General features: G+C 31.2%; 11 protein-coding genes and 1 long non-coding RNA gene across 13 annotated transcripts; 6 read left to right on the plus strand and 6 right to left on the minus strand.

Annotated features, from left to right (window-relative positions):
- Positions 1–14: 14 nt before the first annotated feature.
- On the minus strand, positions 15–2,846 carry Hibch (3-hydroxyisobutyryl-CoA hydrolase). 2 transcript variants are annotated; one of them, XM_075733368.1, is made up of 6 exons: positions 2,033–2,846; positions 1,592–1,893; positions 1,283–1,413; positions 849–1,154; positions 442–742; positions 15–347 (listed from the first exon to the last, which is right to left on the minus strand). In XM_075733368.1, the coding sequence occupies exons 1-6, from the start codon at positions 2,053–2,055 to the stop codon at positions 226–228; spliced, it is 1,185 nt and encodes a 394-aa protein (XP_075589483.1). In that variant the 5' UTR covers positions 2,056–2,846; the 3' UTR covers positions 15–225. The 2 variants fall into 2 exon arrangements, with proteins under 2 accessions (XP_075589483.1, XP_046914968.2); XM_047059012.2 differs by having other exon boundaries at positions 1,589–1,893; positions 2,033–2,833.
- Positions 2,847–3,059: 213 nt separating this feature from the next.
- LOC124495595 (MAM and LDL-receptor class A domain-containing protein 1-like) lies at positions 3,060–6,864 on the minus strand. The gene is given in 10 exon segments (XM_047059004.2): positions 3,060–3,273; positions 3,354–3,600; positions 3,602–3,662; positions 3,720–3,846; positions 3,913–4,149; positions 4,249–4,402; positions 4,456–4,956; positions 5,024–5,226; positions 5,294–5,657; positions 5,728–6,864. Coding segments are annotated over 10 exon segments (2,724 nt in total). The 5' UTR covers positions 6,493–6,864; the 3' UTR covers positions 3,060–3,208.
- Positions 3,259–8,001, plus strand: LOC124495611 (uncharacterized). Its single transcript, XR_012832378.1, has 3 exons — positions 3,259–3,376; positions 7,629–7,771; positions 7,920–8,001. It is a non-coding gene; the product is annotated as an uncharacterized LOC124495611 (long non-coding RNA).
- On the minus strand, positions 7,377–10,013 carry LOC124495597 (mitochondrial potassium channel ATP-binding subunit). The gene is made up of 5 exons (XM_047059006.2): positions 9,905–10,013; positions 9,494–9,836; positions 8,879–9,427; positions 8,738–8,823; positions 7,377–8,680 (listed from the first exon to the last, which is right to left on the minus strand). The coding sequence occupies exons 1-5, from the start codon at positions 9,937–9,939 to the stop codon at positions 7,555–7,557; spliced, it is 2,139 nt and encodes a 712-aa protein (XP_046914962.1). The 5' UTR covers positions 9,940–10,013; the 3' UTR covers positions 7,377–7,554.
- A 38-nt stretch (positions 10,014–10,051) lies between these two features.
- On the plus strand, positions 10,052–11,614 carry LOC124495603 (trafficking protein particle complex subunit 13). Its single transcript, XM_047059013.2, has 4 exons — positions 10,052–10,155; positions 10,245–10,602; positions 10,674–11,216; positions 11,289–11,614. The coding sequence occupies exons 1-4, from the start codon at positions 10,110–10,112 to the stop codon at positions 11,524–11,526; spliced, it is 1,185 nt and encodes a 394-aa protein (XP_046914969.2). The 5' UTR covers positions 10,052–10,109; the 3' UTR covers positions 11,527–11,614.
- Positions 11,551–12,903, minus strand: LOC124495605 (small glutamine-rich tetratricopeptide repeat-containing protein alpha). The gene is given in 5 exon segments (XM_047059016.2): positions 11,551–11,755; positions 11,816–11,938; positions 11,997–12,580; positions 12,582–12,604; positions 12,676–12,903. Coding segments are annotated over 5 exon segments (972 nt in total). The 5' UTR covers positions 12,791–12,903; the 3' UTR covers positions 11,551–11,628.
- A 41-nt stretch (positions 12,904–12,944) lies between these two features.
- On the plus strand, positions 12,945–14,241 carry LOC124495607 (surfeit locus protein 1). The gene is made up of 4 exons (XM_047059018.2): positions 12,945–13,201; positions 13,263–13,405; positions 13,462–13,759; positions 13,817–14,241. The coding sequence occupies exons 1-4, from the start codon at positions 12,980–12,982 to the stop codon at positions 14,087–14,089; spliced, it is 936 nt and encodes a 311-aa protein (XP_046914974.2). The 5' UTR covers positions 12,945–12,979; the 3' UTR covers positions 14,090–14,241.
- Positions 13,848–15,155, minus strand: Coq4 (Coenzyme Q4). Its single transcript, XM_047059017.2, has 3 exons — positions 14,841–15,155; positions 14,577–14,776; positions 13,848–14,505 (listed from the first exon to the last, which is right to left on the minus strand). Exons 1-3 carry the CDS (start codon positions 15,103–15,105, stop codon positions 14,104–14,106), a joined length of 867 nt encoding a protein of 288 aa, XP_046914973.1. The 5' UTR covers positions 15,106–15,155; the 3' UTR covers positions 13,848–14,103.
- Positions 15,156–15,297: 142 nt separating this feature from the next.
- On the plus strand, positions 15,298–17,792 carry LOC124495596 (uncharacterized). The gene has a single exon (XM_047059005.2). It carries the CDS (start codon positions 15,298–15,300, stop codon positions 17,626–17,628), a length of 2,331 nt encoding a protein of 776 aa, XP_046914961.1. The 3' UTR covers positions 17,629–17,792.
- On the plus strand, positions 17,790–21,283 carry dlt (codanin-1 like protein dlt). Its single transcript, XM_075733370.1, has 2 exons — positions 17,790–19,607; positions 19,638–21,283. Exons 1-2 carry the CDS (start codon positions 17,790–17,792, stop codon positions 21,222–21,224), a joined length of 3,405 nt encoding a protein of 1,134 aa, XP_075589485.1. The 3' UTR covers positions 21,225–21,283.
- On the minus strand, positions 20,669–23,226 carry LOC124495599 (E3 ubiquitin-protein ligase RFWD3). Its single transcript, XM_047059008.2, has 2 exons — positions 21,664–23,226; positions 20,669–21,601 (listed from the first exon to the last, which is right to left on the minus strand). The coding sequence occupies exons 1-2, from the start codon at positions 23,158–23,160 to the stop codon at positions 21,281–21,283; spliced, it is 1,818 nt and encodes a 605-aa protein (XP_046914964.1). The 5' UTR covers positions 23,161–23,226; the 3' UTR covers positions 20,669–21,280.
- Positions 23,227–23,280: 54 nt separating this feature from the next.
- Positions 23,281–24,691, plus strand: LOC124495610 (uncharacterized). The gene is made up of 2 exons (XM_047059022.2): positions 23,281–23,689; positions 23,977–24,691. Exons 1-2 carry the CDS (start codon positions 23,384–23,386, stop codon positions 24,034–24,036), a joined length of 366 nt encoding a protein of 121 aa, XP_046914978.2. The 5' UTR covers positions 23,281–23,383; the 3' UTR covers positions 24,037–24,691.
- The last annotated feature ends 70 nt before the right edge of the window (positions 24,692–24,761 follow it).

Here is a 24,761-nt window from a genome sequence, read left to right on the forward strand (position 1 = left end):
AAAATAAATAATGAATGAAATGAAATGAAATGAAAAAAAACGATCATTTTTTTCTGATTTTATTTCAGTTTTTTTTTGCAACGAAATGGCTGTAAACATACAATCATCTTCGATCGTCATTGAATTCATCATTGGATATATGGTATGAAATTTTCTAAAAAAAATTTTTTTTTTAAGACATAAATCTCTCTTTGTGTCTGTCTGTCTGTGTGTGTTTTTGTGTATTTAAAGCTCTAAATCTTTTATACCACCATCAATTGGGCCAAACATTGATTGAACTGTTTGGTTTGTCACTTCTGCCAACGTTTTCGGATCCCATTGAGGATTATTTGTTTTTTCAATAAGGCCTTTTTTGTGTTTGTAAAATTCAAAAAAAAAAAAAAAAAAAAAAAATTCTCTGATCACTTGAAATGAATGTGACAAAAAAAAAATAGAACTTACGTGCACGAATACCAATATAGAAATCTTTATGTTGTAGAATATTCTGCGATAATCGATATTCCATTGTTAAACAATCTGGTAAGCTCAACGATTTGCCACGTTTCAATTGTTCAAATGTCACCTTCAGACTTGTTGGTGATGCTTTGCTTAGATCTTCAAGCACTTCTTTTGCCCATTCAGAACCATCTTTTTCAAGATTTTGTACAATTTGTTCCACTGAATCGGCATCGAATGCTGAATTGATACGACCAATATATGGTTTCAGCGAAAATTCCTGTTTATATTCATCTTTCCATTGTTCCTATCAAATCGGAAATGGATAAAGTGAATATTCAGTTTCCATTAACGAATTTGTATCTGTTCGTCGTACTGTCGTTATCTTAATGTATGGTGTATAAACGACATACTTGATATTTTGAAAGCAGATGACTGATTTTAGCAGCATTTGCATTCTCTATCCTATAAAGATCGTTTTCCAATGCCGATATATGAGAACTGGGTACAAAATGTGTGGCCAGGCCAGCTTTTTGTATATCAAGACCTTTTAGTCTACGACCAGTAAGGCCTAGATAAACACCAAGTTTACCGGGTAGTTTGGGTAGAAAATATGATCCACCAACATCACAAAAAAAACCGATCTGTGTTTCAGGCATAGCTATAATCGTATTCTCTGTTGATACACGAAATGGTCCATGTACGGATACACCTACGCCCTGTTTTGATTGATTCAATCAAACAAATAGAAAAAAAAATTCATTGAAAATTATCGATTGAAAAACAATTATTAATAATCAATTGAATTATTCATCACAGAAATTACAAACTAATAATAAACACATACGCCTCCCATACATATTCCATTGATCAATGCTATATATGGTACACCAAGTACACTGATCTTGTGATTCAATATATATTCTTCACGAAAAAAATTACGGCTTAGCTCAGAATTTGGGCCACTTTCGGCAATTTCTATTTACACAAAAATAAAATGAGAAAATGAACAGGAAAAAAAAACAATGATCAATAAATAATGATTACCAATGGAATCAAAATGAAATAACAATCAAGATTGTGTTCCATTTTCACATGAACACCATTAAAAATACAAAATAAAAATGGGCAATGAACACACAAAAATACTAACCACGAACATCACCGCCGGCACAGAATGCTTTCTCCATGTTACTTTTAATGATTATCATACGAATATTTGGATCGGCATCCCATTTAACCAATTGTGGATAGATTAATCGTACCATATTTAGACTAAGCGAATTTAATGCTTTTGGCCGATTCAATGTAATTAAAGCTTTGTCACCTTTTGTTTCGAATAAAACTTCGTCAGTTGTTGTTGTTGTCGACATTTTACGTTTCTGTTGTTGATTAATTGATGACGATAAACGATTGTAGTAACAATTATAACGGCCAATCAATTTTGAAGAAAAATTTCTGTGCAAAACAAAAACAAAAACAAAATTCACACAAACATTAATTAGATTTCAATGAATTATTGATCAAATGATTAAATTCGAAAAAAAAATTTCTCAACTTATATCAATTTGCAATTAGATTAAAATGTCCAAAATACCTGTTCAGAATAACTATGCCCATTGTATGTATAAACTTTCAAGGTGAACGATTGAGATGATTATTGTTTTATAATGAATCTCGGATTCGTGAATTTTTTTTTTATTCGGACTCAAATCAGATTCTTTTGATGATTATTCTTGTTGATGATTATTCAATATTTTGTGCGTTTAATTACGAAACGAAAAAACAAAAAAAAAGAAATTCGGTTTGTTTTGGTTTGATCTGTATTTGTTTTCGTTTTTCCAACAACACATCCCCAAATGTGCATACATTTTATAATATAATTCTTCTGGTTGTGTGTGTGTGTGTGTGTGTGTGTGTGTGCGTGTGCGGTATACAACACACACACACACACACACATATACATTCATTCCATAATTTAAAAAAAAAAAACAGAGTGGCATGGTATAGTGCAGAAAAACTCCGATATTGGACTTTATACATGTGTCTGTGTCTGTGTGTGTGTGAATTCCAAAGACAACACCGATCATCATCATTGATAATTTTATGTTCGAGCAGCATATGTAATTGTTGAAAGAAAAAAAAAAATAAATTGTGATCGTCAGCTGATAAAATTATACATCATATATTCATATGAAATAAATGTGAAATGGCGGCATTATATATTAAAATATTAATTATAGATTTTGTAATTATTAACATTGTGAATTTTTTTTTCAATGATAAATGATGAAATTGTATATTTCGATCTTCGATACTTTGGCATCGATCAGTTCATGAAAATATCCTGTTGTAAATCTCTCTGTGTGTGTGTGCCTGTGTCTGTGTCTGTAATGTACCCTTGATATATCAATCATCACCATCATCATCACGACATTTAAAAAAATACACACACAGACACACACACACATTTTTTAAGATTTCATTTCTTAGTTATTACTTGATTTTGTTGGATTTTTTTTTGTTGTTGTTGTTTGTTTGTCTCTCAATGAAATTCAATATATATATGAAATTGAGCTGGTTTTTTTTTGTTCAATTCAACCACTGCCAATCAGGCGGGTAAATTTTTTTTTTTTTTTGATTTTATTTTTGAACTTTATAATAAAAAAAAAACTGAGAAAATCTACGAGATGAGAAAAAAAAGTAACACACGCTAAAAAAAACAGGAAATGAATTCTTTTTTTTTTTTTTTTTTTGGTTAGAATATTCTCTGTTATTCTCTTAGATCAACTTCATTTGTTTCCGGTGGTGGTGCAACAGCAGCTTCGATTGGACGAGCTTTGTGTGTGTGTGTTTGGAAAATGAAAAAACAAAAATGGTTATTTTTTGTTCCCAATCTTAATAAATATGGAACTTACTTCGACATGCACCATCATAATAGGTAATATCATCTAATGCAAATCCACCATCCATTGCTTCACCTTCGAATTGTATACGATAAATGAATTCAGATGTAACGGATACTTGTGCATAAATCCATTCTGGTTTAATTGCATCCAATTTTCTGGTCGTTATACGCCATACAAGTGTTTTGATTTCTAAACCTGGTTGTACATTGTTAGTACTGGGTTTAGGTTTTTCATTTTCTTCATCTTCGTTTAAGTGCATTGACTGCATCTTTTTGATCCATTGTAATAACATAAACACTTAATACAGTTGAATCACCTCTGTTTTTTTTTTTTTGATCATCATTATTTATTAGTCACAAGAATAAAAAAAAATACCTTCCAAACGGTGTAAACCAAAACGATACACAACGTGGAATTTCTTCTCTTGGCTGAAATTCTGGCGAACGAAGAATCGGATATTGGACCTGATTTTGATTGAATACATCGAAATAAGCGTAACCAACTGGAAAAGAATTAATTATTGATGATGATAATTGATTATTTTTTTTTTCATAAATCAATAACATACTAGGCGCTCTAAACGTATGATCTTGTAGATTAGCCGGTCGATTTGTTGATGTTGCCAATTTCCAAGTGATAGAATCTTTTGAAACCGATAAACGATTAGGATTTTTATTCCTTTCTAATGCCGCTTTTCCTGGTATGGCTGTTGTTGTTGGTGCTTTACCCGATTGATTACGATAGCCACATAGGTCACGATCAAAAGCACATTCACCATAAACAGCTGCTGCTTTTGGTGGAAAAACTATAATAACGATAATGATGATGATGATAATTTTTTTAAAAAAAAAGTCATTTATAACCCGGCAAACATTTTCAGCAAACAAAACATTAATTGACTTACTACTACAATTGCCATTATAGAAACTAATATCATCTACAGCTATAGCACCAACTCTGCCATCACCCCATATTCCTTCGATTATAATCTGATAATTCTGCAATGGTGGTTGTCTATCTTGACCGATCAATATCGGTACTTTAGCCTTTCTCCATCGCTGTAAAAATTGTGTTAAATAAGAATAAAGTTACTTTACTTTATTAAGCATACTTGTCCTTGGTGATTGTTTAGGCGCCAAATTAGACCCATTTCTTCGCCCATATCGGTCATTGTTTTCACATAGATTCGTAATGAACCTAAACTTGGTCCGGCTGAATCGATTGTACGTTCAAACATGTAATAATAAAATGTCATGCATTTAGGTACGGTTGATTGTGGAATAAATTCTGGACTATGGAGCCATGCTCTTGTACCACCACGATGAGGTTGATCACCATTTAGATTGATAAAATATCCATCAGTCGTACGTTTAGTATGATCATAACGTGGTTCTGTTTGACCAAGACTAAATTGTCGTAACCAATCAAAATCATCGACTTTATTATATTGATTTGGATTACTCCATAAACACATATTTTCATCGAATGTACAATCACCATTGCCTTTTGATGCTGTCTGTGGTAATACTGGACATTCATCTTCATTGAATGCAATATTATCTAATGCAATAATGCCAAGATTATTTGATCCAATTTCACCTTCAAAAACAATCTATTCAAACAAAACCAGAAAAAAAACATTTATTCTAATGAAATTTACAAAATAAAAGCCTAATTACCTGATAAGACAATACTGGTGATGATATTGGTACTTGAGCAATGTGCCAGCTATTGCCCGATTCACCGGTCATTTCCCATAGAAGCTGATCGGGTATTGTTTGTTCTTCACTTGCACTAGTATAACGAATCAAAACTCTTAATGTACCAATACCATTACCATACATGTGTATGGCAAATTTAAGACACAATGGCATATTGTCATCTTTAATAATCAATTAATTTTAGTATATCAATTATCCATTTGATTTAAAAAATCAAAATAAACTTACTTGTTGGATTCATTATTGGACTTAGCAACGAAGCTCGGTCACCCGGTCTACGTGGATAATTCGAATCAATATAAACATAACCACCGGAAATTTCATTATTATCAAAACTGGAAAAATCTCTAGATGGACCAGTGAAAAGATTCTGTGAACCACGGCCAATATTCCAATCAAAATCATCATCTTCATCTTGATTTGTCCATGAACAAAGACTAGCTTCAAATGTACAATGGCCTTTACAGGATTCTTCTTCTTTTTTCATTTTTTTAGGATCTAATTGTTTAAATTCTGGATCATCGATGGCAATATAACCACGAAATAATCGATCCGGATCATTTAGTTTTTTAGCATTGGCTCGAAAAATTATCTACGAGAAAAAAAAACAAAGATCATTGATCATCATTTAATTGAAATGATGATCAATCAAAATGTCTTACCTGATGAAGATCAGCATAAGTGTAAAGAACTTCGGATTTTCTCCATTCACCATCGGTTATATCGTTAAATTGCAATAAAGTTTTATTATATTTTGTTTTCGAATCCGAAAGAATCACTTGAAGACTATCGGAACTAAGACCATCGATACTATAGAAGAATGTCATACATAAACCTATTGGCCCGGTTTCGCTTATGTTCAAACTTTCAAACAACCCATAATCAGGTACATGTATTGGTCTTTTCGATTCAGGTTTACTTAATTGAAACAATGGAAATTGACTAATCAACGGACGGATAACTTCATCATTTTTTGATTTTTTCGATGAATAACTTAATAAACCACCACTAGCGCTAATAATTGAATGATTCGATTGTCGTTGATCATGACCGATTGTGGATAGAAATTTATCATTATTCATTTGTTGTTGATAAGAAGTTTCGAAATAAGCATAACCACCGCTTGTATCAAGTAATGTGTGATCTTTTCCTGGACCACCAAGCCAAAATTGTTGTGATCCTTGAGCAATACGCCAACGAAACATTGGATGACTGTCATTCGGTACTATCCATTGACATGGATTGATAAATGATCCGGTACCGAAATCACATGGTTGTCCTACCATTGAATCAGCTTCTAGTTCACCAACCGTTTCAGCATCTTCTTGCCTTTTTGGCCTTTCTAATGATAATGAATATCGATGAAAACTTTCACTAAAAACTGGCCACAAACTTAACAATGACCATAGAATTAAACACAATTTCATTGTCGATATATTGAATTTTAATTTTTGTTTTAAAATTTTAAATCAAATCATTGGTAAATAACAACGTCATCAACATCATTTTTAAAAGAGTAAAAAATTGGCACCAAATGCTAATGTTGGTACTGTCCACTGGTTGACCATCATGAAATGAGCAAAATTCCAAATTTTCATTCTTTGTTTGTAATCAGATCCAATCAGCAAAAATAAAAAAATTGAGACTTGAAAAAGAAAAAGTGCCATAATTGTCATAGAAACACAAATAGTTCATGATGATAACGACGGGTACGGGAAATATCCTTTTTTGAATTCTGTATATACACACATGAATGTGACTCGAATTAATTATTTAGAGATATAGAGACCTGTGTGTTCCTAATTACCATTATGGATCAAATTTTTTTCCCCAAAAAAAAAATTTCCATTTAGGTCATTCAAGAACCCAATGTTGTTGTTGTTGTTGTTGTTGTTGCTTGACATTATTATCTCTGAATGGTCAACCTCTATATAAATGTTCTGTTTTTTTTCGCTCCCAAAAAAACTAAACTTCTGTTATTCCAAATAATAAATCCAGCATACTGGCTTTAGCATAATAATTATTATTATTAAACACAGGGTTAGATTAAAGAATGAATGAAAGTGTAACATTTTCGAAACAAATCCAAAAATTGTGTAGCAAAAAAAACCCTCGAAACAGCAACAACAAAAAAAAAAAAAAAAATCGCCAACAACAATTAGAGCAGAAATAGAACACGTAATGAGAATATTACGCCCACACACACACACACACACACACAGCGCGAGAGAATCGCATGATTTCAGAATTTTTTTGCACAACAACAGGATTATCATGATCCAGGATGATTTTTTTTTGTTTCATTGTAAAATTTTTCATTTTGGAATAAAATAAAAGTTTTAATATAATTATAACAGGCAGATGGCCATAACAAAACAGAAAAACAGAAACAAAAAAAAACATCAAAATACATTGGTGATATATATACACACTAATAATTGGTTTTCAATCACAATCACAATGTTGTTGTGAATACTATTGCGTTATTATTATTCGTCCAATAAATCATCAATAAAATCATCATCCATCATTCTCATTTTTCTATTCTTTTTTTTCTCTTTAGCACGATTTACTAATTGAAAATATTTGGCACCATTCCGTAAAAGTTGTTGATGTGTACCTTGTTCAACAATTCTACCGGATTCCAGCACAACAATATGATCACAATGTTCAATAGTATTTAAACGATGAGCAATGACCAATACAGTACGATCTTTCATAATAACCTTTAATGCTTCTTTAACCAATAATTCAGATTCCGAATCCAATGCACTTGTAGCTTCATCTAATATTAATATTTTTGGATTTTTTATTATTGCTCTTGCAATGGCAATACGTTGTCGTTGGCCACCAGATAATGCTGTACCTTGTTGACCTACAATCGTATCATATCCATGTGGAAATTCAATTATGAAATCATGTGCATTAGCAATTTTAGCTGCAGCAATCACTTCATCATCGGTAGCGTTTGGATTACCAAACATAATATTCTCTTTGATTGTTGTACAAAACAGGACTGGTTCCTGGCTAATGTAACCAATTAAATCTTTACGTAGCCATTTTTTATCCAAATCTTTCATGTTAATTCCATCCAATGTGATTGATCCGGATTCAATATCATATAATGATTCGACCAACATTGCTATGGTTGATTTACCACCACCGGAAGTACCACATAATCCGGTAATTTTACCAGCTTCTAGTTTTAAATTTAATTTCTTTAAAGTAATATATTCTGGTCGTTTTGGATATTTGAATGTCACATCATTAAATTGAATATCACCAGTGATTTTTGGCATTGTTTGTCCACCAAGATATGGCGAAGGGATGGCTAGATAGGAGCAAATTTTCTGCAATGATGATGTGGTCTTAATATAATGTCCATAAAGCATAGACAATTGGAATAGAGAACGTTGAATGGTCTGAGTGGTGGCCAAAAATGCCATCAGATTACCAGCGGTCATACGGCCACCAAGAAGATTATAGCCACCAAAAAGTAATGTAACCAAAACAATACCATTGATAGCTAGATTTGTTAAGCCTTGAAATATCGAAAAACCAGAGGAAAATTTTTGATTCAAATGATCAAACTTGAGAAGTTCATCGAAAAATTTCCTATTCAATTCAAAAATTTGGTTAAAAAAATTTCAAAATATTCAGGCAACAACATACTTTTCAAGAATTTGTTCAATACTCAACATTTTAACTGTTCGAATATTGTTCATCGATTCGAATGCTATATTCGTAATATTTGCAAGCTAATAATAAAATGAAATTCAATTTTGAATTGATTGAAAAGGAAAAAAAAATTACCTGATCATGTAATTGTCGTGAAAGTTTTCGTAATCGGGATCCAATTTGTGTACCAACCACAACCAATGTGGGTAAAACAACGACATTAATCAATATGGTCATTTCTGGTGATATTTGAAACAATGTATAAACACAACCTAAAACTTGAGCCATATTTTTGATACTCAATGAAATCATTTGTTTGAATGAACTTTTAAATTCTAGAACATCGTTCGATAAAGCACTAAGAACATTGCCACTATTATTCAGATCATAGAATTTTATCTCGAAACTTAGAAATTTGGAAAATAATTCAAATCTCATCCGATTAGCAGTTCGTTCGGCCATAACGAATAAAGAATACAGATAAAAACAGGAAAAAATCGATTGCGATAGATAATCAAAGATTAAATTTTTTGCCGGTTCTTTGATCAATTCAATAAATTGTTTGATAAAATCATCAGATGATTCAATAAGTGTACCAGATTTTAATGATTCCTGTATGACATTCATCAGGTTTCCTAATTCAAGATTAATTTGAATATTATAATATGCAGACATCAGGGCACACTATAGTAGTGAAAAAAACAATAGAACAAATCAGAGTCAATCAATCATTTTATTTTCAATACTGACCGGAATCGAAAAAAGGAACCAAAGAATATCTGGCTTAATGAATTCATATAATTTCGACCAGATCGATATTCGTTTATCATGGTCTTGATCATGATCATGATCTTTGGAATGATTTTCCGGTTCATCAATAACGATATTATCATGTTTAAAACTTTGACATATTGCTTTCCATTTAAAACTATCAATGGCTAAATAAATAAATCCAGTGGTAGTAATACCACCGCACATTAATGTTAATCCATGTTTATGTTTGATGATATGTTTGAATGGTGGTCGTTTTGTTCCAATTTTGGTCAATGATGAATACCAATGAATCAATGGTCTATTCAAAATGGAACGATTTCTATGCAGAAAAAAAAGAAAAATTAATTTTTTTTAAACTTGTTATCTTGTTATAATGAATATATTTACAATCTAAGTATTTGGGCTGTAATCATTTCAATCATCAAATTAAATTATTGGATTATTGGATAAGAAAAAAAATCGAGATCAAAAAAAAAAAACATATGTACATGTTTATAATTTGGATTTAGAGAGACACCTTGCGGATCGACACATCTGTCGTTTGTCAACATTTACATGGTTTCAAGTCATCGATTGGTCATTTCATCAATTTATGAAGAATATGGAGATTAAACCCGAAAATCTATTATCGGTTCGAGGTTTGTTTTGTTTTTGTTTTTTTTTTTGGAGAGAAAAATTTTCTGTTGAAAAATTCAAAATTTAATGATTAATCTATCAATTCAAACAGTTGCACGTGTCGTATCACGAAAAACAGATGTAAACAGCTTTATAACAGCAGATGAATATAATCATTATTTTAGCAATCCAACTATCGATAATCTAATTCTTCCTGATCAATATAAAAATGATTGGATCATTGTTCCTAATCCTTATAATACAATATATCTTGGTGAAATATTCTCTTTGTTCATTAATTGTACGAATGATTCGATTCAAGAATTAATGACCAATGTTTCTGTTCGAATCGATATGCAAATCAATAATCGTGCTGTGGTTTTGAAAGAATTAAATATTGAAAAATTAGATGCTAAAGCTAATCTTGATGAAATACTTAGCTATGAAATTAAAGAACCACATATTCATGTGTAAGTATATGATGCTCAAGTTATGCCATCATCATTAGGCTATAATTTGTATTTTTTTGCCGTTATAATAGATTAATTTGTACGTTGAGTTTCGATCTTCCTGACCATGAACGACAATCGTGTAGAAAATTTTTTCAATTCCAGATTTCCAAACCAATCGATGTGAAGACAAAATTTTACTATACAGAATGTGATGAAATTTATTTGGAAGCAATGTTTCAGAATTCAACAAATCTACCCATTCAATTGAAAAGTGTCCAATTTGATAGTGTTAATTTTGATGTAACATCATTGAATTTTAATCTTGAATGCAAAGATCAATGGATATTTGGTGAAATTAACCGCTTGAATCCCAATGAATTACGACAATATTTATTCGTATTGACACCAAAGAAAGATATACGTTTTAATCCATCTATATTGAAATCGGTCAATACGATTGGTAAATTGGACATTATCTGGTATTCAGGTATCGGAGAAAAAGGTCATATTCAGACATCACAATTGGAACGAAACGCTACTGTGGAAAATATAAAAGTTTATATTGAAGACATTCCAACGCAAACTAAATTGAAAGAGATATTTCGGATAAAATTCAGAATCATCAATTTTAGGTAAGATTCATTATCATAATTACTACACATTTTATTTGAATTTGAATTTATTTTTGTTAAACAATTACACAGTTCAAAAACAGTAGAGCCATTGGTCAATTATGTTAATGATGAAAATCAGAATATACTGTGGCTAGGTTTATCGAGCAAAAATTTAGGTGAATTAAAACAATCACAATCGATCGAAGTACAAATGAATCTTTATCCAATCAAAATTGGATTATTCAGCATACCGATTATAAAGATAACTGATATGATTACACAGAAAATCATCGAATTCAAAGATCTGGCTTCAGTTAATATCATTTGACCAATAGGCATCAGTTGTTAATTGTTTTGGAAAAAATGAATAAATTTTATACTTTAATGAATAAAAAATTGACATTTACTCAATCAAATATTATTAGTGATTTTAATTTTCATTCTGTTTATCGGGATTAGCACCATCGTCTTCTTTTTTAGAGTCACCCATCGCGCTTCGAAGTTGTTCCATCAATTCAGGATTAGCTTGACGAATTTGATCGGCAAATTGCTGACCACTAATTAAAATGAATATGTAATCATTCATTTCTATGAAATATTTCCGCAACAAAACTTACACTTGCAAAAACGCTTCCATTGGATTAGATGAAGCCGTTCCACCAGATTGATCACCAATATTGGCTGGCTGTTCAGGATTATCCTGTGGCTGTTGACCCATTGAACCCAACATTTGTGAAAACCTAGAGATAAAAATTTACTGGTTAAAATTATGAACTATAAAAGGGAAATTTTTCATACATATTCTGCATATTTGGATTGGACATGATTTGAGAGGCAAAGTTCATCAATTGTGGATTGTTGAACAGATTACCGAACCCCATATTAGAGAATTGAGTCTGTTCTTCTTGAAGTTTTTCCTCAGCCAAACGAAGATTGTTCTTGTTACTTTCGCTTGGATCTAATTCAACAGCTTTTTTGTAACAATCTCTAGCACGTTGATGATCCTTTAGATTGACATATGCCAAACCCATTCGACAATAAGCTTTACTATAATTTGGATCTCTTCGAATGGCCACTTTACAATCTTCTAATGCAGCCGTATGGTTATCCAATTTACTTTGAGCCGCAGCACGATTACAATAATAGATTGGATTAGAATCATCCAAGTCGATTGCTTTGGTATAAGATTCCAATGCTTCTTGATATTTACCACTTTTCATTAATTCATTACCTTCATTCTTCAATTCATTTGCCTTTGTTTTATCTTCTTCAGATACAATCTTTTGTGAATCCTGTTTTTCACATTTCATATAATCGGAAAATATTTCCATGATTGGTTTTTTTGAATGCAATGTTCCATCAACAGGATTAATACTATAAGCCAGTCTCCAAACATTGAATGGCAACTTGATTGATGATTAAATATTGAATTTATTAATTAGAATCGATACTACGTGAAGTAAAAAAAAATACATACCTTCAATGCTTTCTTTCGAATCAGCCGATAATTCATCATTGTTCAATTCCTCTGAAAGGAATTGCATGAATGATGCAACGAATCTAGTTTTCATATTGGAATTTGAATCGGACATTTTTTTTCGTTGAAACTTTAAAACTTTATATATCAGTGGAATTATAAACGTTGGAAATTTTTGCTTATGATTTAAGACAAAAAATCATTGAATGATCAATCAAAAAAAAAATTCATGCCTGCCATATGATGCAAGAAAAGGACCATCCATCAATGATAGGACCATGAAAAGAAAACCAAAAATAAATTGATGATGATCAACATCGAAAAAAAAATGAATGCACTGTCTTTAAATTTTCGATTATTTGGTGGAAAAACGATTTACATTCATATGATTTCCAATTTTCGATCTATTAAGCCGCCATTACATCATGTACAATGTTATCGTCATTTTAATGCAAAAAATAAACCACCACCCAACAACAACAAGTATAAGAAACAGAATTGGACCATTATGGATAATATGATCCAAGTGTGTTACAAATTTGAATAAAGTTTCAAATCTAATGGCTGGCCATTTTTTTTACATTTAGGCAGCTCGTAATGTCTGGATAGTGCCATTTTCATTGGCCATTTACAATGGAATAAAACAATATAAAAATGATCGACAAAAATCTGATTCAACTTTGACCATCGAAGATCTGGATAAAATTCCACCAGTAGAACTACCTAATGAGTAAGTTTTCACAAATATTATCATCATAATAACAGAATTTGTTCGCCCTACGAAAGGCCCGAAGAGATACAAAGACTAATGTGTCGAAAAGTCAAATTACGAGGATATTTTGAACATGATAAAGAATTTCTTCTATCACAAAGAACAAATTTGCAATTATCCGATAATACTAATATATCACCGTTTAATCGATCCGGTTATCATGTTTTGACACCATTCGTTCTTGAAAATGGCCGCCGTGTTCTCGTCAATCGTGGTTGGATATCGGAATTTCGCAAAAAACCCGAATCAAGACAATCTGGACAGATACAGGGAATTGTCGAATTCAATGCTTATGTAACATTTGATGAAAAAGTATGTGAAATTTTTGTTATTGCAAAAAAAATTCAATTGAATAATTCTATTCAACAGATGGATATGGTCACAATAATTCGAACAATGTTTTGCAAATACTTTTATTTGTATCGTTCGGAAACGTTGGATAATATTTTGAACATGGAAAAACTAGTCGAAAAACTTCAAATCGAACCGATGGCTATATTTGTGGCAGATCGAGAAAGTACACATAAAATGGGCCCGATTGGTGGCCAATTATCGTTCGAAAATGAAATGGAGTTTTTTCAACAATATAGAAAAGTTTTTTCTTATTTAATGATAGCATTTGTTATGTATCTCATATTTTAAGGCTATCAATTCACTCATACATGTGATCGTATTTTACCGATTTTCGGAGGTTTCGGAATATTTAACTCTTTTCTTAAGTCTTCAAAATCCTGTTCAAAACGTTCTTCGTAATAAATGCACATGAATTTTTTAGCCTGATGGCCACATTGTAATGCCCATGGAAGTCCTTGGTTCAGGTATACTTGTCTAGCTTTGGCATTCAATTTCACGGCTCCAAATAAACCACCAAACCAACATAATGGCAGACCAGTCTGAATAGCTTCTACCCATTTGACAAGAACTTCACCCAACATGTTGGTCGGCATTGAAAGAATGCAATGTACGAGATCATGTACTTCACGATAACGTTGACAAACATATGCCAATTCGGGATCATCAACAAATCGAACCTGTTTTCGTGAATCTGGTGTAATTTTCTTTTTGGATTTTCAATGAAAAAAAAAAAATTTTTAGCAACAGAATAGAAAAAATGTACACAAATCTTTACATTGATTCTCAAAAAGTCATAGTAATTATAACCAAAAGTATTTGGAGGAAGTTGACCTAATGCTTCAAGATCAATAGTTGTCGAATGGATCCTCGGTTGATCACGAATGATTCGTTGTCCTTCTGGATGTTTTAACATTTCAGTATACATCTGTCGTAATGCATAATGGCCAGTTGTTTCACCAAATGTGGCAACTGCATCTATGGAGAATCAAAATACTATTTATCATCATCAGTATACATCAACGTTTGTCATTAGAGTTACCATCACGGTATGGATCATTAAGAGCTGCTAACGCTGAACCAACTGACAATAAAGTTCTTTGAATTGGTGATAAAAGGATGTGGCCATCATACATGGGCAGTTGTTCGATATTATCATCATCGTTTTTATGAGAAAATTCCGATTCATCATATGTTTGTTGATGATTATCTTGATATAATCTTTTACTACCACATATCATTTGTTTATTGATCGTATTCAGGAAACCAATCCTGGTCAATTGTCGGACAATATTCGGCCTTAACATTTTGTTTGGAGAATGCAAATCATTTTTTTCAAAAAAAAAAAAAAAACAATTCAGACGCTTTAACGACCAATGTATCGATTGTAGACAATCGATTAAAATTGAATCATTCTTTTTTTATTTTGAAACGCAATTTTTATATGATAATTCACATCATCATGATTGTGGTCAAATTTATTAACTAAAGAATTTAAAATGTTGCTATTCGATTTAATCATTCTATATCTATTGGCAACAATATTTTTCCTTCTAGTCTTGGCATTCTATTCATCAATTCAAAAATATTTCGAAATTTTGTACAATGAAAATTGTTTCGGTTTAGCGGCTATATTTGATTTTGCCCATAATGTTTACCAAAATTTCAATGATCATTTAAACCATTGGATCAAAAATCTGAGCTACAAATGTTTTAAAAATGTTCGCTTCAATTCATTTCGTTATTGGTCATATTGTCATTATTATTACGATTTGGATGGAAAAAATGTGAAAAACTATTCCGATGATGATCATCAGAATATAAAATTGGAGATCAATAAATTGACCGAAGCTATATGTGTACATTATATTGATTTCTGGTATGATTGTATTCAATCTTCATTACCTAGTGATGGTGAAAATTTTCGAAAATTATTCAAAAAATATCTAAATGAAACAATCTATAATTTTTATCGGCTAACACAGCAAAAATTTTGTAATGATTCAAGTTTTGCCATTCAAATCGTTGATAAACTCAACGATTGTTTAAAGGAAAGACGTCATTATAGACATCATAAAGATTTTGATGATATTGAACAACGGATCTATTCACAGGTTTTAGATGATATTTTCATTCATATTTTACCGAAAGATGTAAATTCTTTGATAACCAAATGTGATGATGGACATAATTCTGTTCGCCTTTTTGTTTATAATATTTTTATTTATACTTTATTATTACCTTCTATACAAAAAATTACCGATCCACTTTTTATACTCTACAATTATCTTTATCTATGTTCAACATGTTTTGGCACCATGTCTTTAGAAGATTTTTTATTTCATCTTGAAAATAATTCCCGTCCATCTAATGTGGACACATTGGAAAATTCAGCACAAAATTTTCGACCAGACGAATCAGTTGATCAGCTAAATAACGAGCAATCATCTAGTACGAATGATTGGAGCAAAGGATTTTTCAATGAAATCCGTATCAGTCAGGCAAAGATTTCAACAACCAATCCTTTTATGAATAATAACATGAATCATTCGGACAAATCCAAAGTAAATCCTTACATTGATTATATTATTGTATACAATGTGTTGGTTATTGATGATAAACATCCAAATTGTCAACCACATTGGCAATCATATCAAGTTTCACGTCGATTTAGTGAATTTTTATCGTTTCAATATCGGCTTGAAAAACATCCTGATTATCGTAGATATATGGTACGATTGAAAAGAAAACCATCTAGTATTTATTTCCATCCAAATTCATTGTTCAGTCATCTAATACCGATAACATCTCGTAATAATTTGAATGCAAACTCTACATTTGTTCAACAACGACGTGAACATTTATCGGATTTTCTAAATGAATTATCGCATATAAAAGTGATCAATGAATCGAAAGAATTTTGCGAATTTCTTGGCTACAAATTCAAAACCTTAATCGAAACAAAACAACTTCTTGCAAAAGATTTATTGAACAAAGAAGAATCTAATGGAAAAAAGAAAGTATCGAAATTCTCATTACTCAATCTGAATCGAATGAAAGGATATTTTGAAATATTTTTACCGGTAAAAGCTAAATTCGGTCAAATAGCCACACAAATTGAAAATCTATATGTTAATCATCAAACTTTGAATAAATTTTCCATCACTCCAATCGAATTTGATGATCCAATGACGAATGAAATGATTTTGAAGAATAATCTTGAAATATGGTGCCAATCACAACAACGATTGGATCAAGATGATGACCAACATTTGAATAAAAAATATTGTAATCAGATTCGTGAAGAAATCAAACCCGAAGATTATTTGTCACTTTATCAACGGATAACGAGCACTATAACATTGCTAATATTCAGAAACGATAGATTCATTTCAATGCAATTTTTAGTGCACAAGATTAGCTGTTTTCTTATGGTTTGGTATGCTAAACTACAGAATAATTTCCGATACAATGAATTTTTCCGTTCTTATATTCATTCATTACATCAATATATTAGTGGTGATTGTGTTCAGCCACCAAATCTAATGACATATGAACGTTTTGTTGAATTTTTCAACGATTCAACAAATGCAAAAGTAATACTGCAAAAATATATTGATTTAAACAAACAACAATATGTGGCCAATTATCAACGAAAAATTGAAAATGGTAGTGTTTATGGCAAATTGATCAATTTTGTCTTGAATACAACATTCATTGTAATCGATTATCATGCTAATAACTTGATATCAACATTCAACAATCAAAAATATAATCGTTACATTGTCATGAATTTGGCTAAAGTTTTTCGTGATAAAATTGTTGTTTGAATTTGTAAGAAAAAAAATATACTATTTCGATCCAAACTGAGCCAACATTTGTATACATGTGTTAGATTCGATCAATCAATTGAATTTGATTCTTTATTTATGTTTTCTGTATATTTTTATCGATCGAATAAAATTATAATTCAAGTGATGAATTTTTAATTATGGAACAATTATTAAATCTTTATATTCAAGATGAATTATCTATCGATAGTATTGAACAATGGTTTCAGGGTCATTATGATATCAAAGGTGGAAACGATTTGGATGCACAGCTTTTCATTTCATATTTCATTGAGCATCTTCATTCATCATTTAATTGGCTTTTAAAACAAATTAATAACAATGTCATCCTTGCCAATAATAACATTTCGATTACAAATGAAAATCTGAATATTGATGATGAAGATGCATTTCCTTCGTTGAATATCCAGTCACAACAAATGAAAAAACGTATAAAACCAACATCGATCGATGCAAATCAATCACTCATCAAAGGTAATGGGAATTTATTCAAATGTTCAACAGCCAAAAATAAACCCATATCATCGAAAAATAGTGATTATTTGAAAGAAGAACGAGAAATGTTGAAACAATTCAAGATGAATATGTCAATTAATAATTTTCAAAAAAATGACAATGAAGAACAGGCAAGAAAAAATGAATTCGAAAATGTTACTGCTGTTGTTATTGAGCCAAAATTTGATAAAATTGTTAAAACAAATCGAGAAAAAATTCAAAAAATTGAACAATTGTATAGCTTGATATTGATCAATAATTATTGGCCATATCTATTTGAAGAGATTAAATTCATTGTCGAAGTTGTCAGTAAAAAATCTGTGATTGAATCATCGAACGTGATTGCTGATTGTGATAATACTCAAGTCATTTATTTTGATTTCAACAAACTATTCAATTCTTATCATAATTGTTATTACTTTGGTTGGCTTTCATTCGACCAAATTGTCATCAAGAAATCTTTTTTTACATGTTTTAATGTGAATGTCATTCATCATCTCATAGATAATCCGTTTCTATTCACATTTACAGAATCATCATCATATATACGCACAGTATTGAATAATTTTTTATCACAGAAGCTACATTCAGCTTCTATATCAACAAATTTTACGGCTGAAGATGATAATCCATTTGTTTCGTTTCAATTGGAAACTGATGGCAAACAAAATTTTCCAGATGGATATTCATTCTCAACGTTTCGACGACAACGAGATGAATTTTATCGCCTTTACAAACAATTTAATGAAAATTCTTGGTCAACGTTCATGTCTGGTAATAAAACAAATCGTTCATTGTTTATTGCTGGTATTCAAAATATATTTACCATGTGCAAAGATGTTGGCAACAGTTATCATTTGGCCCGGTTATTTGTTGATCAATTAGTGAAATCATGCAGTAATCAACTGTATGGAAATGCTGATTCGACAAAAATTCTAAACGAATCGTTTGAACAACATCGTGGTATCAAAATCAACCAGGACCGGTTGAATAAACTACAGAATCGTATCGTAGAACGGAAGCATCAAGCTGAGAATTTGTTTGAGCCAGAAAACTTGTACAGCGACAATTTTCGTCCAAAAGAACTATTTTTTCGTGATTTCATCTACTATTCAGATTCCCATTCATTCAACGAACAATTACGTTTGATATTGAAGATGAAACTTATTGAAATGACTAGTTGTGTACATTCGAATATCATTGCCGATTCGTATACTCCAAATGATATTAAAGAAAATCTATTCAACTATTTCATTACAGTCGATTTATTGGCAAAATTTGCTGGATTTTTATCATTTTATTCATTGGAAACTAGACGTAAACTTGAGAAAAAAAGTGATAGTACCATATTTTTTAAACACCAAAAAAACCTTAGACAGATTCACCATACACCAATGTTTGATATTGAAACTTATCTTGTCACTTCGATGCAAACCCATTCATTGTTGGTTGCATTGCCATGGGTGATTGAATTTCTTATGTTTATCGATCAGATTTCTATTGCCATGGATTGTTATGCCAATGTATTTGCTCTTTTGGTTTTTATATACAAATATTATCTTCCAAATTTAGAAAAATATCATTCAAAACCCACACATGTTCGTATATTCTTGCAGCTATATCTGGAAAAATTGTTTATCAACAAAAAGATTGACGCATTGAATCATATGAGACAGATGACGAAAAATAATGATCAACATTCGGAAGATTTTGCTAAAAAATTATTTTCCAAATTCATTTCCGATGATCATCAATCAATGGAAGTGGAGAAAAAATTTCATCTTGATTTTATTTCACCGGAACTTTTAGATTCGAATCTAATATCGTACTTTTTCCCATTATTTTCCCGATCAACACTCGATGTTCTTCGTCATTCTAGTTGCAGGTTTGAAATACGTAAAATCACACCGACAACATTGTTGAACAAAAAGAGTTCCTCAACTTTATTCACTACGACTTCAATGCCTCATGATGACAAAACAATGAATGGTTTACAGATGCAAGTGGAGGAATCTTTTTTTAATCTTCATACTGGTTCATTACGAAAGTGTATCAATTTCCTCAATGATCGGATTCAAGCAAATTGTATCAAAAAAATTAAAAATGAAATCTATCTCACATCAAATAGAAAGAATTTTCAAAACATATCAACCGACGATGTTGACGTGATTGAGATACAAAAAATTTGTGATCTAATTCGTAATGATTGCAAAAATTTCATACACGAATATTCAACCAATTCAATTTGGAAAATGTTTCCATTATTAGTTGCTGAAGATGATCTTGATCAGGAAACGATACAATTTGCCATCAAACAGTTATGTTTGCCAAAAATTTACAGAAAATGTGAAGAATGGATCGATACTAATTTAACGAATGACATAATCACTGTGAGACATTCTTATATTACGAACGACCCGAAGACTGATGATGTGAACAAAGAACTTCCAAAACTTGAATCGTGTTTATCGAATTCGAGACAAATTCTTTGCGATCTTATTCATGGAAAACTTGATTCATTCAATGCTGATTCTGTTATTGGAATTTTTCAACAGATTAAATTAATTCGATCATTGGATTCATTTCATTCATCAAAGAATCATCAATTTTTTGACACCATCATTTTGGATTTGATAATGAGTATCCTGACGTTTGCACCATCCACATTCAATGAAAATATTATTGATCTAGCCATTGATTATTGGACTGCCTACCATGTGCCAGCACATAAAAAACTGATATGCTCGAAGTATTTTTACATGATTCATCGATCCAAATCTCCAGCAGCAAGTTGGCTAAATTGGGAACTATTGTTGCGTCGAATGATTCGATCCAGTATATACGATATGGCCACTCTTGAAGAAGATGTTATGGCGGTGTTAAAAAACGAATGGCCACAATCATTATTAACTCGATTGGCCAGTATGATTCAATCTTTACTCGAATTTGTTCGACAAAATAATCTGCTCCACAAAAGTATTTCTCTTTCTTCTGGAAGTCATTCAAACGACAATGATGATCATCTTCAAATAATTGATTGGCTTGCTTGGATTTGTAACAATCAAAACTTGAAAGAGTGATTTATCCAAATTTGTTATTTAATTTAATACATTTTAATAAAGCATGATTATGATTATTACATTTTATACAATTTGATCATTTTTTCGCCTAAACAAGATAATAAACCACTTGGACTTGAATGATGTCTTGGTATTAGTCCAAAATCATAGTTTATCATATTTGTTCTGATTGGCTGCGTGAAACGATTCTCATAATCCCAGATCATGGCTCCTTGTGCACTATCATCAGGCGCACAAATCAGTACTGAATCTTCATCATTTGGATTGGTGAAAATTCGACATTGTGATAGATGGACTTGTTGATTACCACTTTCCAGTATATTTATTATATGAGGAACAATATTCGATGTTTGATCATCATATTCTAAATCCAAAATCTGAAATTAAAAAAAAAAGAATAGACTTATAGAATAAATACAGAATATTTAGGACATCTTACATAATGAGTTGTTCGATGATGTTTTTGAGATGGTCGAAAAGAGATCAATGTATATCCACTTTTCTTGTCAAAATCACAAGACAATGTTTTGCCTTGCATTGGCAATTTGAAACATTCGTAATTATTGGTAATAAGATTATCTTTGGACAGATATAACCAGAATGAATCTAAATGCATTGATAGAAGAGCCGTTTTTCGCTGATGGTTGTGTGAATATTCAATGACCGTCATAGAGGCCACCGGCGTTGGGTTTTCGACAGCTGATGGTGTAAAAGTGAAAATTGGTTCACTTGAATGGCGACGATCATACACATCGATTATACTATTTCGATAGCCGACACAAAATAAATTATTGTCAGGCATTTTGGCCACACTCCATGGTTCATTAGATAATTGGATATTGTCGATGACTGCCTTGTTGAATATGGACGAATGTTTCATTGTTTTGTCCAATGAAATTGTTACAAGTGTTCCTTCAGAAGGATTGACAACCATTCCTTTCATTGCTTTCGTATGTAAGAATAATGATTCGTTTGTGTTACTTTCTAAATTAAACATTCGGACACCATATCTGGGAAACATTGCGTTAAACGCTAGATTTGAATTGAAAATGTTGACAACCAAATGATCAGAAATGTGACTGTAGCAAAAATAACGGGAACCACTTTCAGGGAAAATAATATCTTTTAGATGCGAAATTTGAAATGTTTTAAGCCGTTTTTTCGAGTTAGATGACATAGTCAAACGATCGGGTGGCTTAAAACGATTGATGTCGATCTTTCCTCCACTTTTATCATGATTATTGATCAATTTCGATTTGAGATAATCAATTTCGGCATTAAGCTGATGATTATATTCTTCTGCTTTTTTAAGTTTCGCTCCCAATTGTTCTGCTTGTTCTTTATAATATTCAACTTTTTTGTTACTTTCATCCAATTTACAAGTATCCAGAGGTCTTAGATTCTGTGCATAGATTTTAATGATTTCACGGCAACGAGCAGTTTTACTACAAGTAGGACAACGTTGATTACGGAGTTCTGGTGCTAGCCATCGTTCAATACAACTTTTTCCGAACAAATGACCACAACGAAGTGCAACAATATGATGAGCATCACTATTTGTGTATTGATCACTACAGATAATACAACAATCTGCATTGGAATCCAAGAGATTGTTGCTTTCATTGTTGGCCACAGCATTTGAATTTACATGAGAATTTGAAATTGAAATACTCGCCTCATTATTGACAGTTGATGTGTTTGAAAGATTAGGGCTTAACGATGGTTGATTAGAAGTCATCTCATTTACTTCAATTATCTCGATCGACGAATCATCATCATCATCATCATCATCGTCGTCGTCGTCTACACTGTCGGTTTCATCAGAATCCTCACTAGAATCATCGGACATTTCACTTATTATATCTTCATCTTCTTCATCAGAATGATATTCAAAAAGATCGTTTGAATCATAATCATGATCCGAATGATATGACATGTTGATTTACATTTTTTTTCAACATGAGTTTTTTACTGAAATGTTAAAAATTCGTTTATCAAACAATCGATTATAATCGATTCATTGATAGTGTAACGAACACAAGCAATGTTGACGGGAAAAATAATTTGGAAATTTCCATGGAAATATTATTTTCAGTTTCGAATATTTATTGTTTTTACAATTCAGAAACTAAACAATTTATTTGTTTAAAAAAAAAAATATGGTGAGCCCATTATTTCCATCGCTAACACCACGTTATATTGATGAACATTGGTTCCATTATGATCAATTATTTGAAGAAGATCGTACATTATCTGGATTGGAAAAAGAATATCATAATCTAATATCGGAAATTGAAAATCGTGCCTACAACAATAGCCAGGATACTACAAACGTTTATTCAGATGCCGATGATGATGACGACGATGATGGTGACGACGATATGGACAATAATGATGATGATGATGTTGATGATAGTGAAGATAGCGATGATAATGATGATGAATTCGAGGATGATATATTCAATGTTTCCATACAAGCTAATCATATTTAAAAATTAATAATTAATAAATAATTCTGAAAATTTAATCATCATAATTTATTTATTATTGAGAAATGAAAAAAAAAATTCTTTTTTGACAACTTTGACAGGAAAAATGTCATTTTAAATCATTATAATAATTAAGCCATTGATTTCTGAATTGGCCGTCTGATTACAAATTTATATTGATCATTTTCCCTTGTTAGATTTTTTGCTCTTCATTTTCTTTGCTTTTTCTGCTTCATTTTTGTAATGCTCTAATTGTTTTAAAGCATCTTGATATTTGGACCAAAACGATTGATTGGCAGGCAAATTATCTGCATATATTTTAATCATTTGTTTTATTGTGGCTGGTTTTTTACATGTTGGACATTTTCGATGATCGGTTGGTTTAAGCCATTGTTCTATGCAACTTTTTCCAAACAAATGTCCACATTTAAGTGTGACCAGATGATGTGATGTATCAGGTTTGCCAAATGGTTCCAAACAAATCGAACATCGATTACAATGATATTCTTGGTTATCAATAGACAATGTTGATGATGATGACGATGGTTCGGTAGGAGACAATTTCTCTGATAAAGATGATTCTACATTAGGTATTGGTCCTTTTGGAAATGGCTGCGATAAGAATAAAGAAGATGACGATGTTGTTATAGTTGATACGTTGAATGAAATTTCTTGAACATCAAGTATGGGAGATAATTGTGGTAAAAAAGTATTTAGATTGTTAATATGAACAGGATTAACAACTCTAACCAATTCCACATCAGGTAATGATGATGGTGTTTGCAGTCTAGGACGTTTGCCTAGAAATATAATTTCATCATCATTTTCATCATCATTCCTAGACGTTGGTGTCATCATGGCTGATTGTTATTTTGTTCATAAGATTACTATATTTCAAAATTGATTATTGTTTCAAATAATTAGTGAAAATGAATAATTAGAAATTGAATTAGAACTAAGAAATCTTTCGAATCAAAAATTGTATGAAATCGAAAAAAAAAAACGTTGTCACGTTACTAACTCTGGCTCAAAAACAAAATTGCTAATT

The sequence above is a fragment of the Dermatophagoides farinae genome, chromosome 8 (assembly GCF_024713945.1).
Source record: "Dermatophagoides farinae isolate YC_2012a chromosome 8, ASM2471394v1, whole genome shotgun sequence".
Taxonomy (NCBI): Eukaryota; Metazoa; Arthropoda; class Arachnida; order Sarcoptiformes; family Pyroglyphidae; genus Dermatophagoides; species Dermatophagoides farinae.